The sequence below is a fragment of the Crotalus tigris genome, unplaced genomic scaffold (assembly GCF_016545835.1).
Source record: "Crotalus tigris isolate CLP2741 ecotype Arizona unplaced genomic scaffold, ASM1654583v1 scf7180000020351.1464749751:1500972, whole genome shotgun sequence".
In the NCBI taxonomy this organism is placed as follows: domain Eukaryota; kingdom Metazoa; phylum Chordata; class Lepidosauria; order Squamata; family Viperidae; genus Crotalus; species Crotalus tigris.
The window spans coordinates 499,784-518,821 of NW_024097980.1; the positions used below are offsets into that span (position 1 = coordinate 499,784).

At 44.0% G+C, this 19,038-nt stretch overlaps 1 protein-coding gene and 1 long non-coding RNA gene across 3 annotated transcripts in view; one reads left to right on the top strand and one right to left on the bottom strand.

Annotated features, from left to right (window-relative positions):
- Window positions 1-1,171: 1,171 nt before the first annotated feature.
- LOC120318722 lies at window positions 1,172-3,045 on the top strand. Its single transcript, XR_005559574.1, has 2 exons — window positions 1,172-1,755; window positions 1,884-3,045. It is a non-coding gene; the product is annotated as an uncharacterized LOC120318722 (long non-coding RNA).
- A 5,177-nt stretch (window positions 3,046-8,222) lies between these two features.
- GTF2F2 (general transcription factor IIF subunit 2) overlaps window positions 8,223-19,038 on the bottom strand; it is a 66,548-nt gene continuing 55,732 nt past the window's right edge. Inside the window, exons 7-10 of one of the 2 annotated variants that reach the window (XR_005559573.1) lie at window positions 18,219-18,318; window positions 16,546-16,689; window positions 9,688-9,861; window positions 8,223-8,578 (exon numbers count right to left, since the gene is read on the bottom strand). Coding sequence is in view for 1 of the 2 variants with exons in the window: in XM_039366723.1 (XP_039222657.1) it covers window positions 9,742-9,861; window positions 16,546-16,689; window positions 18,219-18,318 (364 nt within the window). In the remaining variant the exon portion in view is untranslated. Of the gene's footprint in view, window positions 8,579-9,511; window positions 9,862-16,545; window positions 16,690-18,218; window positions 18,319-19,038 lie in introns of those variants that run through there. The other variant, XM_039366723.1, reaches the window with a different exon arrangement.

Below are 19,038 nucleotides of genomic sequence, written 5' to 3' on the forward strand. Positions count from 1 at the left end.
GTGGCGCAGCAGTTAGAGTGCAATACTGCAGGCCACTTTAGCTGACTGTGTTCAGGTTAGCGGTTCAAATCTCACCGGCTCAAGGTTGACTCAGCCTTCCATCCTTCCGGGGTAGGTAAAATGACCCAGATTGTTGGGGGCAATGTAAATATATATATATATATACATTGCTTACTGGTGTACACCGCTTAGAGAGTGCTTGCACTTAAAGCGGTATACAAGTCTCATAAATAAATAAGACCAATGCCTCTTCAAAGTGGAGAGGCCGGTCTGTGCTCTCCCTTTGGAGGGAAAGGGGGTTCCTGCAACAAGAGATTCTTCAGCTGACAAACTAGGAAACCAGGGTCAACAAAACGGCTTTGCAGCATAATGTATAGGAAAGGAACCTGGTGTGCTGCCCTAACCGGACTAAAAGTCTTGAATGCTAATTTTGAGAGTTCAGTTGCACAGAGGACTTCCTCTGCCCATGTTTCTCTTAAGCAGAAAGAAAAGCTCAAAAAAAATTTTTTTTTCCCATCAAACCTCTCTTGGGTGTAAACAAGGATAGACAATCTTTGAACCTGGCTAGCAAGAGCTGTTCAGCTCAGCACTAGTAGTAAAAAATACGCATAGGTTTAGGATGACCGAGCGCAGATCGAGTGGCTCTGGATTCTGTGTATAAAGAGTTGGTAGGTCTGAGCAGACAGGATTACAATTATTAATTTTGTAAATGAAAGTGCCTTATTTTCGGGAATAGCAGGTTTAGTGGATTGTTAGTTTTACTTTTTATCATGGCCTTGTTTTTCTATAAAGCTTAACCATTGACTGGTGCGTAGATAGATGATAGATCGATAGGCGGATGTAGAGATAGAGACATAGAGATTAGGGATGGATAGATGATGGATAGATATAGATGTAGAGAGATGGTAGAGAGGGATATAGAGAGATGGTGTAGAGACATGGATAGATGTAGAGATGGATAGATGATATAGATGTAGAGATTAGAGAGGGATAGATGGGTAGATAGAGATGGATAGATGGGTAGATAGAGATGTAGAGATGGATAGATGATATAGATGTAGAGATTAGAGAGGGATAGATGGGTAGATAGAGATGTAGAGATGGATAGATGGGTAGATAGAGATGTAGAGATGGATAGATGATGGATATAGATGTAGAGATTAGAGAGGGATAGATGGATAGATATAGATGTAGAGACAGATCTAGAGAGACGTACAGACTGATAGATGTAGAGATAGATGGATAGGTAGATACAGAGACAGATTAGAGAAGGATATAGATGACAGGTGTAGAGATAGAGACAAATGGATAGATAGGCAGACATGTAGAGGTAAGAGATGGATAGATAGGTGCACTCCTATTTAAATCTATTAAATATGCAAGTCAAACTATTAAGTTTGTTTTCAGCATTGGTTTTAATGGGAACTGCTAGCTGTAATTGACAAGATAGACAAACCGAGTGCTCTCTGGATATTTGGTGTGGTTCTAGTATTTTCGCTTTGTGTTTCAATTATGTTGTGCAGGTGATTCTAAATAGACAGACCTCCCTCCACAAAGCAAAGTTCTTTAGAGTCCCGACACCTGGAAGCTTTTCTGTTCGGCAATGGTACCCCGGAGTTTTTAAATGATGCTTAAAGCAATTGCCTGTCATATGGGTATATTAGAAGATAAATTGGTCATTAGGAACACCGGTGTTTTGCATTATGAAGAGCAAATATGTGTATAGCACAACTAGACGTTTTCCTGTCACTTGCAGTAGAGCAGTGTTTCTCAACCTTGACAATATTTAAGGCATGTGGACTTCGACTCCCAGAATTCCACAGCCAGCATTGCTGGCTGTGGAATTCTGGGAGTTGAAGTCCACATGCCTTAAAATGGTCAAGGTTGAGAAACACTGCAGTAGAGGGAAACTAGAAGAAATGTCCTTTAAATAGAAGTGAGTGCAGGATAGCTTTTATCTGTAGCTTTGCTTTTCTTGGGCCTTTCACAGCCTCTTTGAAAAAGGGTCACATGAAAGCAGCCAAACAGTGTTATCAAAAGTGTATTATTGGGAACCGCTTAAATGCTTCTGTGATTTGCGTGTGCATTTTTTTTTTTTTGGCTTGGCTATGCGGTTTCGTTGCCCTTGAAATCGCTCATTTGCAGGACTTTGGGTCGATCCTTTAAACATTTTAACTTCCTAGCTTAAATGTTGAGGGTAGTGTTTTTTAAAGTCTCACTATTTCCTTTCCGCTCTGTATTCTACAAACCCTGGGTGTTTGGCTAATAGGGAGCTTAATTACTGAGAAAAAAAGCTCTTTTGTATGCACGGGGTAAGCGTTTTCAGTTTTAAGAGTCTGATTAAGGACTATGCTGGGATAATAGAAGAAGTAAGATCTATTCACTGCCCTGGCAGACTTCCTATTTTGAGCCTTATGTTCAAAATGTTAAAAGGAAAAAAAAAAAACCCCAGAATTCTGAAGTATTAGTCACATATTGACGGGCAAAGCTATAGTCTTTTCCTATTTCCTGGGCATCAAGACCCCACATCCTGTCGTTCACCAGATTGTGTGAGTGCAACTGGGCTGTTTATTCAGTATATAAAACTGGGCATGTTTAATTCTCTTGGTAAGAAAGTTCTCAAGAAGACCACGCTTAAACAGCCGGGTGAAAAAAAATACTTTTATGTCTATGAAGTTCCTAAGTACCTAGGCCTGAGGCAGCAAAGCATTAAGATTTTTGTTTTTTAAAAAAGGTTTGTTTCTACAGAGGAACTAGCCTAAGAGTATTCAGGTTACTTTAGTGTAAAACATGGGTCTTGCTGGCAGATCCAAATGCAAAACTTTCACAAGACATGTAATCTTTTGAGCCAGAGAAATGTTAACGTTTGCCGTTGAGTCCACCTTAAAGCCAAAACTTCATTTTTAAATCGTTGGTTGTTAAAAAAAAATTCGTGGAGCCGATTTGAAGTGTTCCCTTATTTATTCTGAGCGCTTCCAATAGACTTAGTTTTATTTTAATGACCCCCTTGGCGATCTCTCTATAAATTGTAACATTTCAATCCTTTCTGTGTTCCACCTGTAATGTCTTTTGCACCCTTGCTTTGGATGAAAAGTTGAAGCGCTGGCAATTTTAAGGGAATTCGGACTGCCACATTCTATAAAACGCTTTTATGGAAATGTATATACCATTTCTGCATGTCTGGGGGCACGATTCAAAGACGTTTCTGCAGTATATAGATAATTGCTGTGCTTAATAGGCTTTGATAGAGTATAGGGCAGGGGTAGGCCACCTTGGCTCTTTTATGACTGGTGGACTTCAACTCCCAGAATTCCTGAGCCAGCATGGGGGAACTATGGCCCCTTCATGACTCGTGGACTTCAACTCCCAGAATTCCTGAGCCAGCATGGGGGAACTATGGCCCCTCATGACTCATGGACTTCAACTCCCAGAATTCCTGAGCCAGCATGGGGGAACTATGGCCCCTTCATGATTTGTGGACTTCAACTCCCAGAATTCCTGAGCCAGCCTGGCTCAGCTTGGAAACCTCTCCCTTTCCCCTCACCATGGCTGGCTCAGGAATTCTGGGAGTTGAAGTCCACCAGTCATAAAAGAGCCACAGTTGCCTACCCCTGATATAGGGCATCAAGTATTAGAGTCACAAACACGTCTGAAATTCTTCCATTGCAAGGAAAATTGCTTTTCCCCCCAAGTGTCTCCAGAGTTCCACTAATGCAGCTTGCGATCCCGTTTCCTGAAAATTGCTATCCAATCCCACACAATATTCCAGATAAATTTACCCACATTAGGTTTAATTACTCTTGGGAGAAGGTCTCTTTTTTATACACAAACGCCCCTTTCCATACAAAAATATTGAGATGGTTTACAACAATTTGAAAAGGTTTACACAATCAAAAAGGCCTTGGAGGCCTAGTGGCCAGCCCAGATAGGTGTTAGAAAGCCAACTGGGGAATCCTAGGCAGGTTTGAATTAGCCATCATTAAGGCAGAGTTGAGAACAGACCTGGGGGGGAAAAGCAACGTGTTCGTAAGCACCTTTTCCATTTCCTTCAGTCGCCGGAACGGAAAATAATGCCTTCAAATCAGATGCAAGAGGGTATCCTGTGCTTTAGTCAGAAATCACTCCAAAAAGTTACCTCATTAGAAGTGGGAGTCCTTAGCCCACCTTATTCCTGCTGGTGGGATAAGTACCATGGAACAATATTTTACATGCTGTGACAATAGCCTTACTACAACCCTACCACCAACAGAGGATAGAGTTACTACCACCTACCACCAATAGAAAAGATAGTGTTGCTACAACCCTACCACCAATAGAAGATAGTTACTACAACCTACTGCCAATAGAATAGAATTAGACTAGAATAAGAGAATGAATAGAAAATAGAATAGAATAGAGAAAAGGAATAGAATAGAACAGAACAGAATAGAATAGAATAGAATAGAATAAGGAATGGAATGGCATAGAATGGAATGGCATGGAATGGATTGGAATAGAATAGAATAGGAATAGAGAAAAGGAATAGAATAGAATAGAACATGGAATGGAGAATAGAATACAGAATAGAATAGAATAAAGGAATAGAAAGAATAGAATAGAATGTGGAATGGAGAATAGAATAGAAGTTGAATACAATCTGGAAGGGACCTTGGAGGTCTTCTAGTCCAGCCCCCTGCTCAAGCAGGATTTGATCTATTCTATTAGCCATTCATTTTGGCTGAATATTTTGCTATGAGTTCCACCGCTCATTCGTTGTGTCTTCAGTTCTCACAATGGAAGCCAAGGTCGCTCATAAATGGGGAAGCACCAACTCAATGGTGATAGCCCCTTCTGAGGCCAGGCTGAAGCCGCCCTTCCCAAAGATGAAGCAGGCACGTAAGCAAGAAGGATGAAAGCCAGGAATTGAGTCTAGAAAATCCCTTTTAGATAAGAGAGATAGATAAGAAGGAACCAAGTCATGAAAGACAGCAGGCTTGTAAATCCACAAAGCAAGATGAGCTGCCAGCAAAGCAAAGCAAAAGCAAGGACTTTGGGGGGTAGATGGTTCTTGAAGCCCGCCCACTCTTGGGATCCAAACATCTGGGAATTCCGTCCTTCTGGCTAGATTCTGCCAGCTTAGTTGAGAAGGACATAGGCAAGGGTGGACTGGATTGAATTGAATCTTTTATTTGTCCAAGGGCGATTAGACCAGGGGTAGGCAACCTCGGCTCTTTTATGATTCATGGACTTCAACTCCCAGAATTCCTGAGTCAGCTATGCTGGGAGTTGAAGTCCATGAATCATAAAAGAGCCGAGGTTGCCTACCCCTGGATTAGACACACCATGAATTTGTCTCCGGTTACAGCAGCTTGCTTCCGCTTACTTGCAAAACAACAGAGAGAAGAAGAAGAAGACCAACAAAAGGGAGAAGTAAAGAAGGTAATAAAAAGGATAAATAATAATACTACAGCCAAATGTGTTGTGGAGCTTCTTCATCATCCAGGTCATGGTTTTCCTAAATGTGTTTTTTTGTTGTTGTTTTTTTTTCAGGAGGCAACTGGACTTTCTTGTTTTTCTTTGAAGACATTTCGCTCCTCATCCAACAAAGGGAACTTCTTCAGCTCTGACTGGACAGCTCTCCCTGAATCCTGTCCTTCTCCCACCATCCAGTCAGAGCTGAAGAAGCTTCTTGGATGAGAAGCGAAACAAAGAGAAACAAACGAGGGGTAGGCCCACTAAAGACAGAAGGTAGTAAGGAAATTATAGGCCACAGGGAGAAAGCAGAGCTGCTTAACTCATACTTCGCGTCAGTCTTCACACAAAAAGAAACCGTAGCCCAACACACTGCAAAAGACATGCTAAGGAAGAAAATGGTAAGAGAACACCTGTCCAATCTTGATGAAGAGCCGAGGTGGCGCAGCAGTTAGAATGCAGTACTGCAGGCCACTTTAGCTGACTGTGTTCAGCAGGTCAGCGGTTCAAATCTCACCGACTCAAGGTTGACTCAGCCTTCCATCCTTCTGGGGTAGGTCAAATGAGGACCCAGATTGTTGGGGGCAATGTAAATATATATATATATATATATATATATATATATATATATATATATATATATATATATATATATATATATATATACACATTGCTTACTGGTGTACACCGCTGAGAGAGTGCTTGCACTTAAAGCGGTATATAAGTCTCATAAATAAATAAATGAAAACAAATCACCGGGACCCGACAGATTATATCTGAAGGAGCTGGCAGAGGTTATCTCAGAACCGTTGCACCACATCCTCCATAAATCCCGGAGCACCGGGGGAAGTATCCATGATTGGAAGAGGGCTGATGTGGTCCCCATCTTCAAGAAAAGGGAGGAAAAAAGGACCCAGGAAACTACAGACCAATCAGTTTAACATCAATACCTGGGAAGATCCTAGAAAAAAATAACCAAAAAACAGATCTGCGAACAACCAGAAGCAAACCAAGTCATAACTAGCAGCCAGCACAGGTTGGTTAAAAACAGATCATGCCAAACCAATCTCATCTCATTCTTCGACAAAGTAACTAAACTAGTAGATCAACAAAATGCAGTGGACGTCGTATATTTAGATTTCAGTAAGGCATTTGATAAAGTAGACCACAACCTACTCCCCGGTAAGCTAGAGAAAAGGTGGAACAGACAACATCACCAGCAAGTGGATCTGTAGCTGGTTGACAAACTGTACTCAGTGAGTAGTCCTCAGTGGCACTACATCCACATGGAGAGAAGTAAGCAGTGGGGTACCACAAGGATCCGTCTTAGGCCCAGGACTCTTCAATATCTTCATCAATGACTTAGATGAAGGAATTGAAGGGGAACTCAACAAATTCGCAGATGACACCAAATTGGCAGGAGTAGCCAACCCCCCAGAAGACAAACACAGGATCCAAAAAGATCTGGACAAACTTGAACAATGGGCCCTATCCAACAAAATGCGTTTCAACGTGGAGAAAAGCAAAGTTTTACATTTAGGCCGGGAAAACCAAAGGAACAAATACAGATTGGGCGAGACCTGGCTCAAAAACAACAACTGTGAGAGGGATCTTGGAGTCCTAGTGAACGATCACTTGACCATGAGCCAGCTGTGTGCAGCAGCAACCAGAAAAGCTAATATAATCCTGGGTTGTATAAACAAAGGCATAGAATCAAGATCACACGAGGTATTAGTACCGCTTTATAAAGCCTTAGTAAGACCACACCTTGAATACTGCAGCCAATTTTGGTCACCATATCACAAAAAAAGATGTTGAGAGACTGGAAAAATTCAGAGAAGAGCAACTAAGATGATCCAAGGCCTGGAGACTAAAACATATGAAGAATGGCTGCAGGACTTGGGCTTGGCTAATCTAAAGAAAAGAAGAAATAGGGGAGACATGATAGCAATATTCCAGTATCTGAGGGGCTGCCACAAGGAAGAGGGGGCCAGGTTGTTCACCACAGCACCAAAGGGAAGGACAAGAAACAATGCTTGGAAGCTGATCAAGGAGAGAAACAACCTGGAATTAAGGAAAAACTTCCTGACAGTGAGGACAATCAACCAGTGGAACAGCTTACCCCCAGAAATTGTGAGTGCTCCATCGCTGGAAGTTTTTATAAAGAGACTGGACAATCATCTGACTAAGATGGTGTAGGTTCTCCTGCTTGAGCAGGGGGCTGGACTAGAAGACCTCCAAGGTCCCATTCTATTCTATTCTATTCTATTCTATTCTATTCTATTCTATTCTATTCTATTCTATTCTATTCTTCTATTCCATTCCATTCCATTCCATTCCATTCTATTCCATTCCATTATTATTCTAGTCCAGTCCAGTCCAGTCCAGTTGCCTTGTGAAAAAAGCCCCTTTGGGATAACCAATTTCAAAATGATAGAATATCTAACATTCCGTTGGGTCTTTTTCTTATCTGATTCAAGTTTTTTGTAACCCCAAAATGGTGATTACAACTTTGTGGGAATGTGAACTTCTTCTTTTTACTTATTCCACTTCTGTAACCCAGCGTGGATGTTCTAGCATAGATAAACAGAGGTTCTTTCCAAGTGAACCTTTGGCCAATCAATGCTCAAGGCTAAATTCTGACTAGTTTACTCTAGAACAGTGTTTCCCAAACTTGACAATTTTAAGGCATGAGGACTTCAACTCCCAGAATTCCACAGCCAGCAACGCTGGCTGGGGAATTCTGGGAGTTGAAGTCCACATGCCTTAAAATTGTCAAGTTTGGGAAACACTGCTCTAGAACATCTATGTTCTGCCAAGTTTAGCCAGATTCTACATCTTGGTTCATCCCAAGATTCTGGTGCAAAGCCAGAATTGGAGCGGCCACAACACATCTGTGCTGATAACCCCGATGGAAGATGTCCAACCATATAGTATGTCTAAGACATAACACTATCCCTTTGTACATCACACCTGCTTTTGAAGTTAAAGAAGGAGAGAAGCAACCTAGAACTGAGTAGAATTTTGCTAACGTGGACAGCAATCAACCGGTGGAACCGCTTTCCTCCAGAAGCTGTGGATGCTCCATCACTGAAGACTTTGAAGAAGAGATTGGACAACCATTTGTCTGAAATGGTATAGATCAACAAAATTACTCAACAGTAAGTTTTTAGAATCAGAGAAAATGCATTGTAATGTTACTATCAGAGGGAGCAGTTGTTCTAGTTCATGTTCCACCATTTCATTCACATTTTGGGGGTTCTGGAAAACGTCAAATTGGATTCCCGAGTCCTTTGAGGACTGTGTCTATGAGGTTTTTCTGCCAGCACTATTGAAGTTGTCTGAAATGGGGTGTCAAACTGCCGGCCCACGGGCCGGACACATCATGCCAAAACCGCGCCCACCCCATTGCCGGTAGTGGGGAAAAAAAGTCACGATACGTCATGACACATCACGTGACATTGCGAGTTTGACACCCCTGGTCTAGGATTTCCTGCTTGAGCGGGGGGGGGGGTTGGACTAAAAGACCTCTGAGGTCCCTTCCTACTCCGTTATTCTATGTATTATGTTCTAAGTTTCACCAACCTTCCAGAATTAATTTTGAAGGCCGCAAAAGAAACGCCAGCTGATTTGCGTTCTCAATGGAAACAGAACGTTAGATTATGTCCAGAATGGTTTGCTTTTAATTCGGTTATTTTTTTCCTTCTTTTCACTATCAGCTATGTGCCTAAATATAAAGTTTCTTCTACCTGACTCATTCTAAAATCCATTTATGGCCAATTGAAAATATGTCCAACTTCTAATTATTCTGACAAGCATGTAAAGGCTATTCGCCATCCCAGGACATGTTCTTGGGAAACAGTTTTCAAAAATGCGGCTGTGTCCTTTGGAACCAAAAGCCTAGTACAATCTGGATCCCTGAAGGTAAATAATTTTTAGAATAAATGTATCTGTCTTTAAAGTTATTTTAAGACTTCTCTGTTGTTCAATATAATGGGCTGACTCAAGAGGCTGATCCTAATACCAGCCCAGCATTAAATAAAACTTCTTACTCGATTTGTTAACATGGTTATATTTTTATAAAATGCAAGGAAATTGCAAGAAAAGGCCATACATTAAAAACCCAAGTTTATTCTATAAATAATTTGTATGCAATAAACATACCACTAAAAAGTTAGATAGCATTCCAGAAAAATCTTTTAAGCAATGGAGACAGGGCTGATTACAAAAGCTTACTCTTTGAATGATGGAAGTTTTCTTCTGCTTTCAAAGTTGATGGCTTCCAGGTTGCTAATCGCTTTTATCTTCATTCTGATAATGCCTGTATTCCGGCTTCAGTTCCCAAGTGCTTTTGTGTGGCCCCTTAAAATTATAGATGCCTATTTCTCTCAAAATCTCCTTTAAATAGATCTGAAAGAAAGCAGAGAGATTGACTGAATGTGGTATGAATATAGGATGTCATTATGTTGAAGCCAACCTATCCCAGACCGAGGACAACCTCCCTTCAAAGAATACATTTACACCAAGCTGACGGTGGAGGTTAATTCGTTTTTCTACTTCCTCAGAATTAAATGGGGGTGAGGGGAGGAAAGTTGAGCAAGGTGGTTTTCAAAGTGCCCGAGGGCAGGAAAAGAAGCAACGGATGGAAACTAATCAAGGAGTTGACTGTGTTCAGCAGGTCAGCGGTTCAAATCTCACCGGCTCAAGGTTGACTCAGCCTTCCATCCTTCCGGGGTAGGTAAAATGAGGACCCAGATTGTTGGGGGCAATGTAAATATATATATATACATTGTTTACTGGTGTACACCGCTTAAGAGAGTGCTTGCACTTAAAGCGGTATATAAGTCAAATAAATAAATAAATAAGGAGGGAAACAACCTGGAATTAAGGAGAAACAGTGAGAACAATTAACCAGCGGAACAACCTGCCTCCAGAAGTTGTGGCTGCTCCAACACTGGAAGTTTTTAAGTTTTTTAAGTTTTTAAGAAGAGACTGGACAGCCATTTGCCTGAAATGGTGTAGGGCAGTGATGGCGAACCTCTTAGAGACCGAGTGCCCAAACTGCAACCCAAAACCCACTTATGCATCATTGAGTGCCAGGTGGGCGTGGCCCATTAGGTGGGCGTGGCCCATTAGGTGGGTGTGGCCCATTGGGTGGGCGTGGCTGCAGTGATAACGGCAGACTGGGTGGGACTAAAAAGTTCAATCAATCAATTCCAAGTTTGCAAGATCTTTTTTTTCCCACGAGAAGTTGAAATTGACTGATTGATTGAACCTTTTTTTTTTTTTGCACACGGCGGCGGAGGCCTAAAGTGAAAAGGTTTTATAAAACCCAGCTGAAGGCCTAGGACTGGGGCAACAGCGCCTGTACCCACAGAGAGGACTCTGAGTGCCACCTCTGGCACCCATGCCATGGGTTCACCACCACTGTTGTAGGGTCTCCTGCTTGAGCAGGGGGTTGGACTAGAAGACCTCCAAGGTTCCCTTCCAGCTCTGTTATTCTAAATTCTACATCCATATTAAAGCTGGTGACCTTCATTATCAGCATCCCAGTTCATTATCAATATCAACAGGATGTAAACCTCACCCAAATCACCCCTAATTTGGAAGACAAGGTCCACATCTACCATATCTACGCGTGCCTGGCTGAGGAATTCTGGGAGCTGAAGTCCACCAGTCATCAAAGGGCCAAGTTGGAAGACCCCTGCTCTACACATTTCCAAAATAGCTGTAGATTCAAAGCAGCCAACGCTTAGGATGGGTGGATTCTGTGTGTCTGCGGATGCCAATTCTCCCAATATTAATCATATAGTAGTAGAGCGTCAACTCCCCACAAGGGGGCAGTAACTTATCATAGGAATCCAAAAAAATAAATAAATTTGGTGATCAACAAGCAGAAGAAAACCCAAACGTGCTTTTTCACAAAGCAACTGGACTTCCTTATTATGCTTTGGAGACGTTTCCCTTCTCATCCCAGAAGCTTCTTCAGCTCTGACCGGATGGTGGGGAAGGGAAGGATTTATACTCCTTGCAGACAGCTGGTCATTTGCATTTTTTTAAGAGCGTCGTTGAGGCCACTTGGAGGATTACCTGTGTCCTCGGGGTCACCTGAGTGGTGCAAATGGGTGTGGAGCCTTCTGGGGACCTTCTACAACATGGTCCTTTCAGCAGTTCCAGGAAGGCTCCACAGACACTTGCACCACTCAGGTGATTCTGAGGACATGGATAAACCTCCAAGTGGGCTCAACGACTCTCTGAAAGAAGGCAAAGGACCAGCCGTCTGCAAGGAGTATAAATCCTTCCACTCCCCACCATCCAGTCAGAGCTGAGGAAGCTTCTGGGATGAGAAAGGAAACGTCTTCAAGAATAATAAGAAAGTCCCATGAGGACACAGCTAAACCCCCAAGTGGCCTCAACGATTCTCTAAAAGAAGGCAAAGGACCGGCTGTCTGCAAGGAAATTAAACCCTTCCATCCCCCACCATCCAGTCAGAGCTGAAGAAGCTTCTTGGATGAGGAGCGAAACGTCTTCAAAGAAAAACAAGGAAGTCCAGTTGCCTCCTGGAAAAAGTACTTTTGGGATAACTATGACCTGGATGACTGAGGATCTTCTCAAAGGAGAGACTGGACTGTCCAGGCATCCTTGCCCTTTTCCAACTTGGAATGTTTAATCTCCCTCCCTCCCTCTTTTTTTCTCTCTTTCCCTCCTTTTTCCTCCCTCCTTCCCTCTCTTTCCCCCTCCCTCTCCCTGTCCCTTTCTTTCTCTTTCTCTTTCCCTCTTCCTCTCCCTCCCTCTCCCTTTCTCCCCCACTTTCCCTCTCCCTCCCTCCCTCCCCTTTCTTTCTCTCTCTTCCTCTCTCCTTCCCTCTCTCTTTCCCCCTCCCTCTCCCTCCGTCCCTCTTTTTTTTTTGCTTTCTCTATCTCTTTCTCTCCCTCTTCCTATTCCTTTTGGGATAACTATGACCTGGGTGACTGAGGATCTTCTCAAAGGAAAGATTGGACTGTCCAGGCATCCTTGCCCTTTTCCAACTTGGAATGTTTAATCTCCCTCCCTCCCTCTTTCTTTCTCTCCTCCTCCCTCTCTTCCCCCTCCCTCTCCCTCTGTCCCTCTTTCACTTTCTCTCTCCCCCCCTCCCCCCTCTGTAATGACTTGTCTTCCTCTACTTGGGTTTTCTTCTGCAGTCAAACAGGCTTTTGCCATTATGGAAGAAAAGGAAAGACAGAAACAATGTGATGAAACCAATAATTAAGAGGAACTGATTAATTAAAGGACATTTCACTTGCCTGGTCTCGCCAAGCAGAAAAACATTACAGTTAGAAGAAAATGTGCTTTCCAGAGCAGGAACGTTCCAATTTAAATACCTTGGAGCTGCAACTGGGTGCTTTAAGTAAAACGGAGGCTTAATTAAGTAGACCTGTATTTATCACTTGTTTGGATGTATGTCCCGTTGGAACTAAAGGATCGACACTCTGTTGATTTAGAAAAAAGAGAGCATCGCCTGCGCTCGTGGGAAAAGGAGGAGGAAGAGGAGGAGGAGGAGGAGGAGGAGGAGGAGGAGGAGGAGGAAGAGGAGGAGAACTGTGGGGTCCTGGGTGCTCTCCGAGCTCGGCTGTTTTTTTGCAGACGTTTCATTACCCAACTAGGTAACATCATCAGTGCTAGAAAGGAGAGGAGGAGGAGGAGGAGGAGGAGGAGGAGGAATGTGAGGTCTTTGGTGCTCTCCGAGCTCAGTTGTTTTTTGCAGACTGCCCCCCCCCTCCCCATGTGTCTTTGGCTGTAAGGTTTCATTTTAACATTTTTTGTTTTAACTAAGATGTAATTGTAAGCCCACCCAGAGTTCCTCTATGGTAAGATGAGCGGCCAATAAATTTAACACCCACACATACATTATACACACACACACACACACTTACATCAGCATCGCCTGCGCTCGTGGGAAAAGGAGGAGGAGGAGGAGGAGAAGAAGAATGTGGGGTCCTCAGTGTGCTATGAGTCTGGTGGTTTCCTTGCAGATGTTTCATGACCCAACTAGGGAACATCAGGAGGATGGGGGGAGGAGGAGGAGGAGGAGGAGGAGGAAAGGGGGAAGAGAGAGAGAGAGGAGGAGGAGGAGGAGCCATCCATGATCTCAAAGACCACGCATGATGAAGGCAGAAGAACGTGGAAAGAGAAAGGGATGCTCTCACATGGGTTCCTATCAAAAGCACAGAGATCCAGGATGGCAATTCCAGACCGCACAGCTCACGCAGGAACACCACAAGTCTGAGAACGTCCTCAAGTGCAACAAGTAACACACCCTCCTTCCTGGCCCGGCCAAACAATCCAAGGTTACACCAGCCACACAACTTCAGCGGCATCGTTCTTGCCTTCAACCACCCTGTGTCCCACGTTCTTAGGACCCTTCGTCAGTTACTACAGATATTACAAGTGATGGTGCCTGCCAAAGAGCAGAACAGTAATATTCTCGACCCCAGAAGCCAAACAACATGTCTGTGTTTGTGTGTGTGTGTGTATTTTGGACAGTGTTAGCAGGCAGGAGCTACTTATATCCAGGGGGTTGGTGGTCGCGCAGATAACACTGTCACGTCTCAAGAGGGTCTCACAGCTTGTCTTGTCTTACACAACCCAACAGAAAGAAGCATCAAGCGTTTTCGACAACACAGCCACACCTTAAAGTAAACTCCTGGATGATGGGTGGAGCCTAAGAACCTCTGAAGACGTCCGGTGGGTACTATGTGCAAGTAGTCCTCATTTAGTGACCGTTCAAAGTTACAGCACCTCCAGGGTCACGTGATTTACCTTCGGGCGCTTGACAACCGATTCACATTTGTGATGGTCACAGTGTCCTGTGTGTGTGTGTGTGTGTGTGTGTGTGTGTGTGTGTGTGAGAGAGAGAGAGAGAGAGAGAGAGAGAGAGAGAGAGAGAGAGAAAAACGGAGACGTGATCCCCTTTTTGCGACCTTCTGCCAAGCCGAGTCCACGGGGGAAACTGGATTCGCTTAACAACGGGGTTACTAATTCACCAACTGCAGCGATTCACCTTAACAACACTGGCCCAAAAGGTCGTAAAATGGGGCAAAACCCAGGTAAACAAATTCTTTTTACTTAGCAACGTAAATTCTGGGCCCGACTGTGGCCGTAGGTCAGGGGATGACCCCCACTACGCAACGCATAAAATTCTGCCTGCGGAGCCCCGCCCAGCGCTAGCGACGGCTGGCGTCCTTCCGCAGCTTAGTCGGAAAGAGAGACAGGAGGAAACTGGGCGGACTTTGATTAGTTTTCGTCTCTGTTTATCCTTTGAAATTAACGTTCCCGTTTTCTCCATCCCTTAGACGCCCCGTCAAATCCCTCCAACATCGGCTCCCGGCTGCTGCGTCGATATTCTCCTATTTTCTTGCCTTTCTACCGAGAGGAGCAAAATCAATATCTGTCACGGAGAAACAAAACAATTAGTCAGCTTCTTAGTTTGTAGGAGGCGAAGGAGTTGGAACGGCAGCACTTCGGCATGGAGAAATAAAACAAGTATCTACAATTTGCTTTCTCTAAAGCGGGGGTCCCCAACCCCCAAGCCATGAACCGGTACTGGGCTGCGAACGCCAGCAACCGGTCCGCACAAACAAGCAAAGCCCCATCCATGAGATGCAGGCAGCACACAAAACCACGCACCCTCCGGTCTGCGGAAAAACCTCTTTCCACGGAACCGGTCCCTGGTGTCCAAAAGATTGGGGTCCTCTGGACTAGAGTCATCTATAACAGGGGTCCCCAACCCCCAGTCCATGGACTGGTACTGGACCGCGGAATGCCAGCAACCGGTCCGCACAAACAAGCAAAGCCCCATCCATGAGATGCAGGCAGCACACGAAACCATGCATCCTCCGGTCCTCGGAAAAACTTCTCTTCACGGAACCGGTCCCTGGTGTCCCAAAAGTTGGGGACCTCTGTCCTAAGTGATCATCTAGTCCAGAGGTCCGTGGACCGGTACCGGGCCACGGCATGCCAGCAACCGGTCCACACAAACACACAAAGCAACACCCGCGAGATGAGGCAGCACACAAAATCACGCACCCTCCGGTCTGTGGAAAAACCTCTCTTCGTGGAACCGGTCCCTGGTTCCCAAAAGGTTGGGAGCCTCTGGGCTAGAGCCATCTATAACAGGAGTCCCCAACTCCCGGTCTGTGCACCGGTACCGGTCCGCAACATGCCAGCAACCGTACCGCACAAACACGCAAAGCAACACCCGCGAGATGCAGGCAGTACACAAAACCACGCACCCTCCGGTCCGCGGAAAAACCTCCCTTCACACAACCGGTCTCTGGTGCCCAAAAGGTTGGGTTCCTCTGTTCTAGAGCAACTGACTCACAGCTGCAGGAGAAATATTTCAATTTATGGCCACGGATTCCTAGACAGCCACAACTCCAGACCCTTCAAGACGGGAGCGTCAAGGGGACTGATGCAAAATACGCAGTGGGATTAAGCCTACTTCACGGAAGGTAATTGCAGAATAACTCACTGCAGAGATCTCTTTGTGCAACTGGTGGCGAAATTTAGCATGACAACAATATTACATGGGAAACTATCATCTATGGATGCTTCCAAATTGGGGGTGTGGGCGCGAGAAGGACGAGGGGGTGACATGACAGCAGCGTTCCAGTATCTCAGGGGCTGCCTCAAAGAAGAGGGAGTCAAGCTATTCTCCAAAGCCCCTGAAGGCAGGACAAGAAGCAACAGATGGAAACTCATCAAGGAGAGAAGCAACCTGGAACAACCTGACAGTTAGAACAATTAACCAGTGGAACTCCTTGCCTCCAGAAGCAGTGAATGCTCCATCACTAAAGGCTTTCCAGAAGAGACTGGACCCGGGGTGGAATAAAGTCTTCTGCCTTGGGCACAGGGGTGGACTAGGAGACCTCTGAGGTCCCCCCCAGCTCAAGGGTTCTGTGCCATTCTAGGATTCCTCTTTTCCAACACTGTACATAATTTGTCCTTGCAACTGTCAGCATAAACCGCGATACTTTTCATTTATGTTTTCTGGGATTGTACCCAATAAAGCTATTTGTGGTTTCAGCTCATATTTTATTTTTAGGGTTGACTTACCACGGGCTGTTTAGTTATATCCACCAAGTCTTTAATATTGTAATACTGGTGTTTCTCAAAAGCAGAGAAGAGCATGTCCAGCACTTGCTGCTTTTCAGCTCGGGCCCGCTTGCCGTCCTCTTTTTTCTTCTTGTCGTACTCAATCTAGTCATTGAAACAACAACAACAACAACAAAAATACATATTTTCAAACTAGTTAGAGAGTGTTGCGTTTAACAGCGGCAACAGAAATAATCCAGCTCCCTTCGGTTTTTATGGTAGCACGAAGAGGGTAAATTTTAGGGTATTTTGACAGAACTGAGTTTAATTTTTTTTTTAAAAAAAAAAAAGGGTTTTGTTTATCCCGTAAAGCAATTCAGCCCAATCAGGTGACATTCAAAACCACTCTTGACCCAACAAACCAATTTTAATGTAGCAACGGAAGAGAATATTTGTAGCTCGGGATTCAACGGTGAGGTTCCTGGGTGCTCTCCGAGCTCGGCTGATTTTTTTGCAGACGTTTCGTTACCCAACTAGGTAACATCATCAGTGCTAGAAAGGAATTGTTGAGGAGGAGGAGGAGGAGGAGGAGGAGGAGGAGGAGGAGGAGGAGGAGGAGGAGGAGGAAGAGTGTGGGGGTCCTTTGTGTTCTCTGAGCTCAGCTGTTTTTTTGCAGATGTTTCATTACCCAACTAGGTAACATCATCAGTGCTAGAAAGGAGTTGAGGAGGAGGAGGAGGAGGATTGTGAGGTCTTTGGTGCTCTCTGAGCTCAGTTGTTTTTTGCAGACTGGCCCCCCCTCCCCATGTGTCTTTGGCTGTAAGGTTTCATTTTAACATTTTTTGTTTTAACTAAGATGTAATTGTAAGCCCATCCAGAGTTCCTCTATGGTAAGATGAGTGGCCAATAAATTTAACACCCACACATACATTATACACACACACACACACACACTTACATCAGCATTATTGAGCTTCCAACCTTTTCTATACCCTGCACCCCTAGAACGCTTCTGATATATTTTCACGCCCCTTACGAAAGTTTGAAATAACGGCAACAAATTATGCATGTTGTTGTTGTTAGTTGCAAAGTCGTGTCCGACCCATCGCGACCCCGTGGGCAACGTTCCTCCAGGCCTTCCTGTCCTCTGCCATCTTCTGGAGTCCATTGAAGCTCAATAAGGAGCCGAGATGGTGCAGCAGTTAGAGTGCAATACTGCAGGCCACTTTAGCTGACTGTGTTCAGCAGGTCAGCGGTTCAAATCTCACCGGCTCAAGGTTGACTCAGCCTTCCATCCTTCCGGGGTAGGTGAAATGAGGACCCAGATTGTTGGGGGCAATGTAAATATATATATATACATTGCTTACTGGTGTACACCGCTTAGAGAGTGCTTGCACTTAAAGCGGTATGTAAGTCTCATAAATAAACAAATAAATAAATAAATAAAATAATGCATGGACACTATAATTTTGAAAACCCAGGTTTTTGCATTCCCTGGAATATCGTCTCGCACTCCAGGTTGGGAATCCCTGGCATGCATCCATCTATCCATCCATCCATCCATCCATCCATCCAATACTCTTACTAAGTAGTATGTGATGCTGGACAATCATATTCAGCAACCTGGGTCCAGCAAGGCCTCTAATCTGAGTTGAAGAAAGAACCAGAATAAAAAAAGGTGAAAAGCGACTCACGTTGTACTGATGATTAGCCACGGGCTTGTAATTGGTGGTGACCGCCTTATCCAGCTGCATCGTCCAGCTGACGGGCTTTGAGGATTCTTCTATCTGCAGTCTGAAGGGGGGAAAAAAATCAGAGAGGAGATCAAGAAGGGCGACTCCTTAAGGATTTCTCTGCATCCTTCCGTTTGTGACAGTCAAAACATCGTCTGTGAAACGATGCGGATAAAGAGCAAGTCCGTCAAGGGTCAAGTAACTTTTTGGGATGAGACCTCAGAGGCCTTTTTCTGAGGAGAAGGCACCACGAAATAAACCTTAGGCCTTACAAGGTCTTGGTAAGGCCACGCTTGGAACACGGCATCCAGTTTTGGTCATCACGATGTAAAAAAGATGTTGAGACTCTAGAAAGAGCGCAGAGAAGCACAGCAAAGGTCCCTTCCAGCTGTATTGTATTATATTGTATTGTATTGTATTGTATTGTATTCTACTCTACTCTACTCTACTCTACTCTATTCTCATTCTATTCTATTCTCATTCTATTCTACTCTATATTCTCATTCTATTCTTTCTTATTTCATTCTATTCTCATTCTATTCTATTCTCATTCTATTGTATTCTCATTCTATTGTATTCTACTCTACTCTATTCTCATTCTATTCTATTCTACTATATTCTCAATCTTTCTATTCTACTCTATTCTCATTCAATTCAATTCAATTCAATTCCATTCTATTCTATTCCATTTTCTATTCTATTCTATTCATTCCTTATTCTATTCTATTCTATTCTATTCTATTCTATTCTATTCTATTCTATTCTCATTCTATTCTACTCT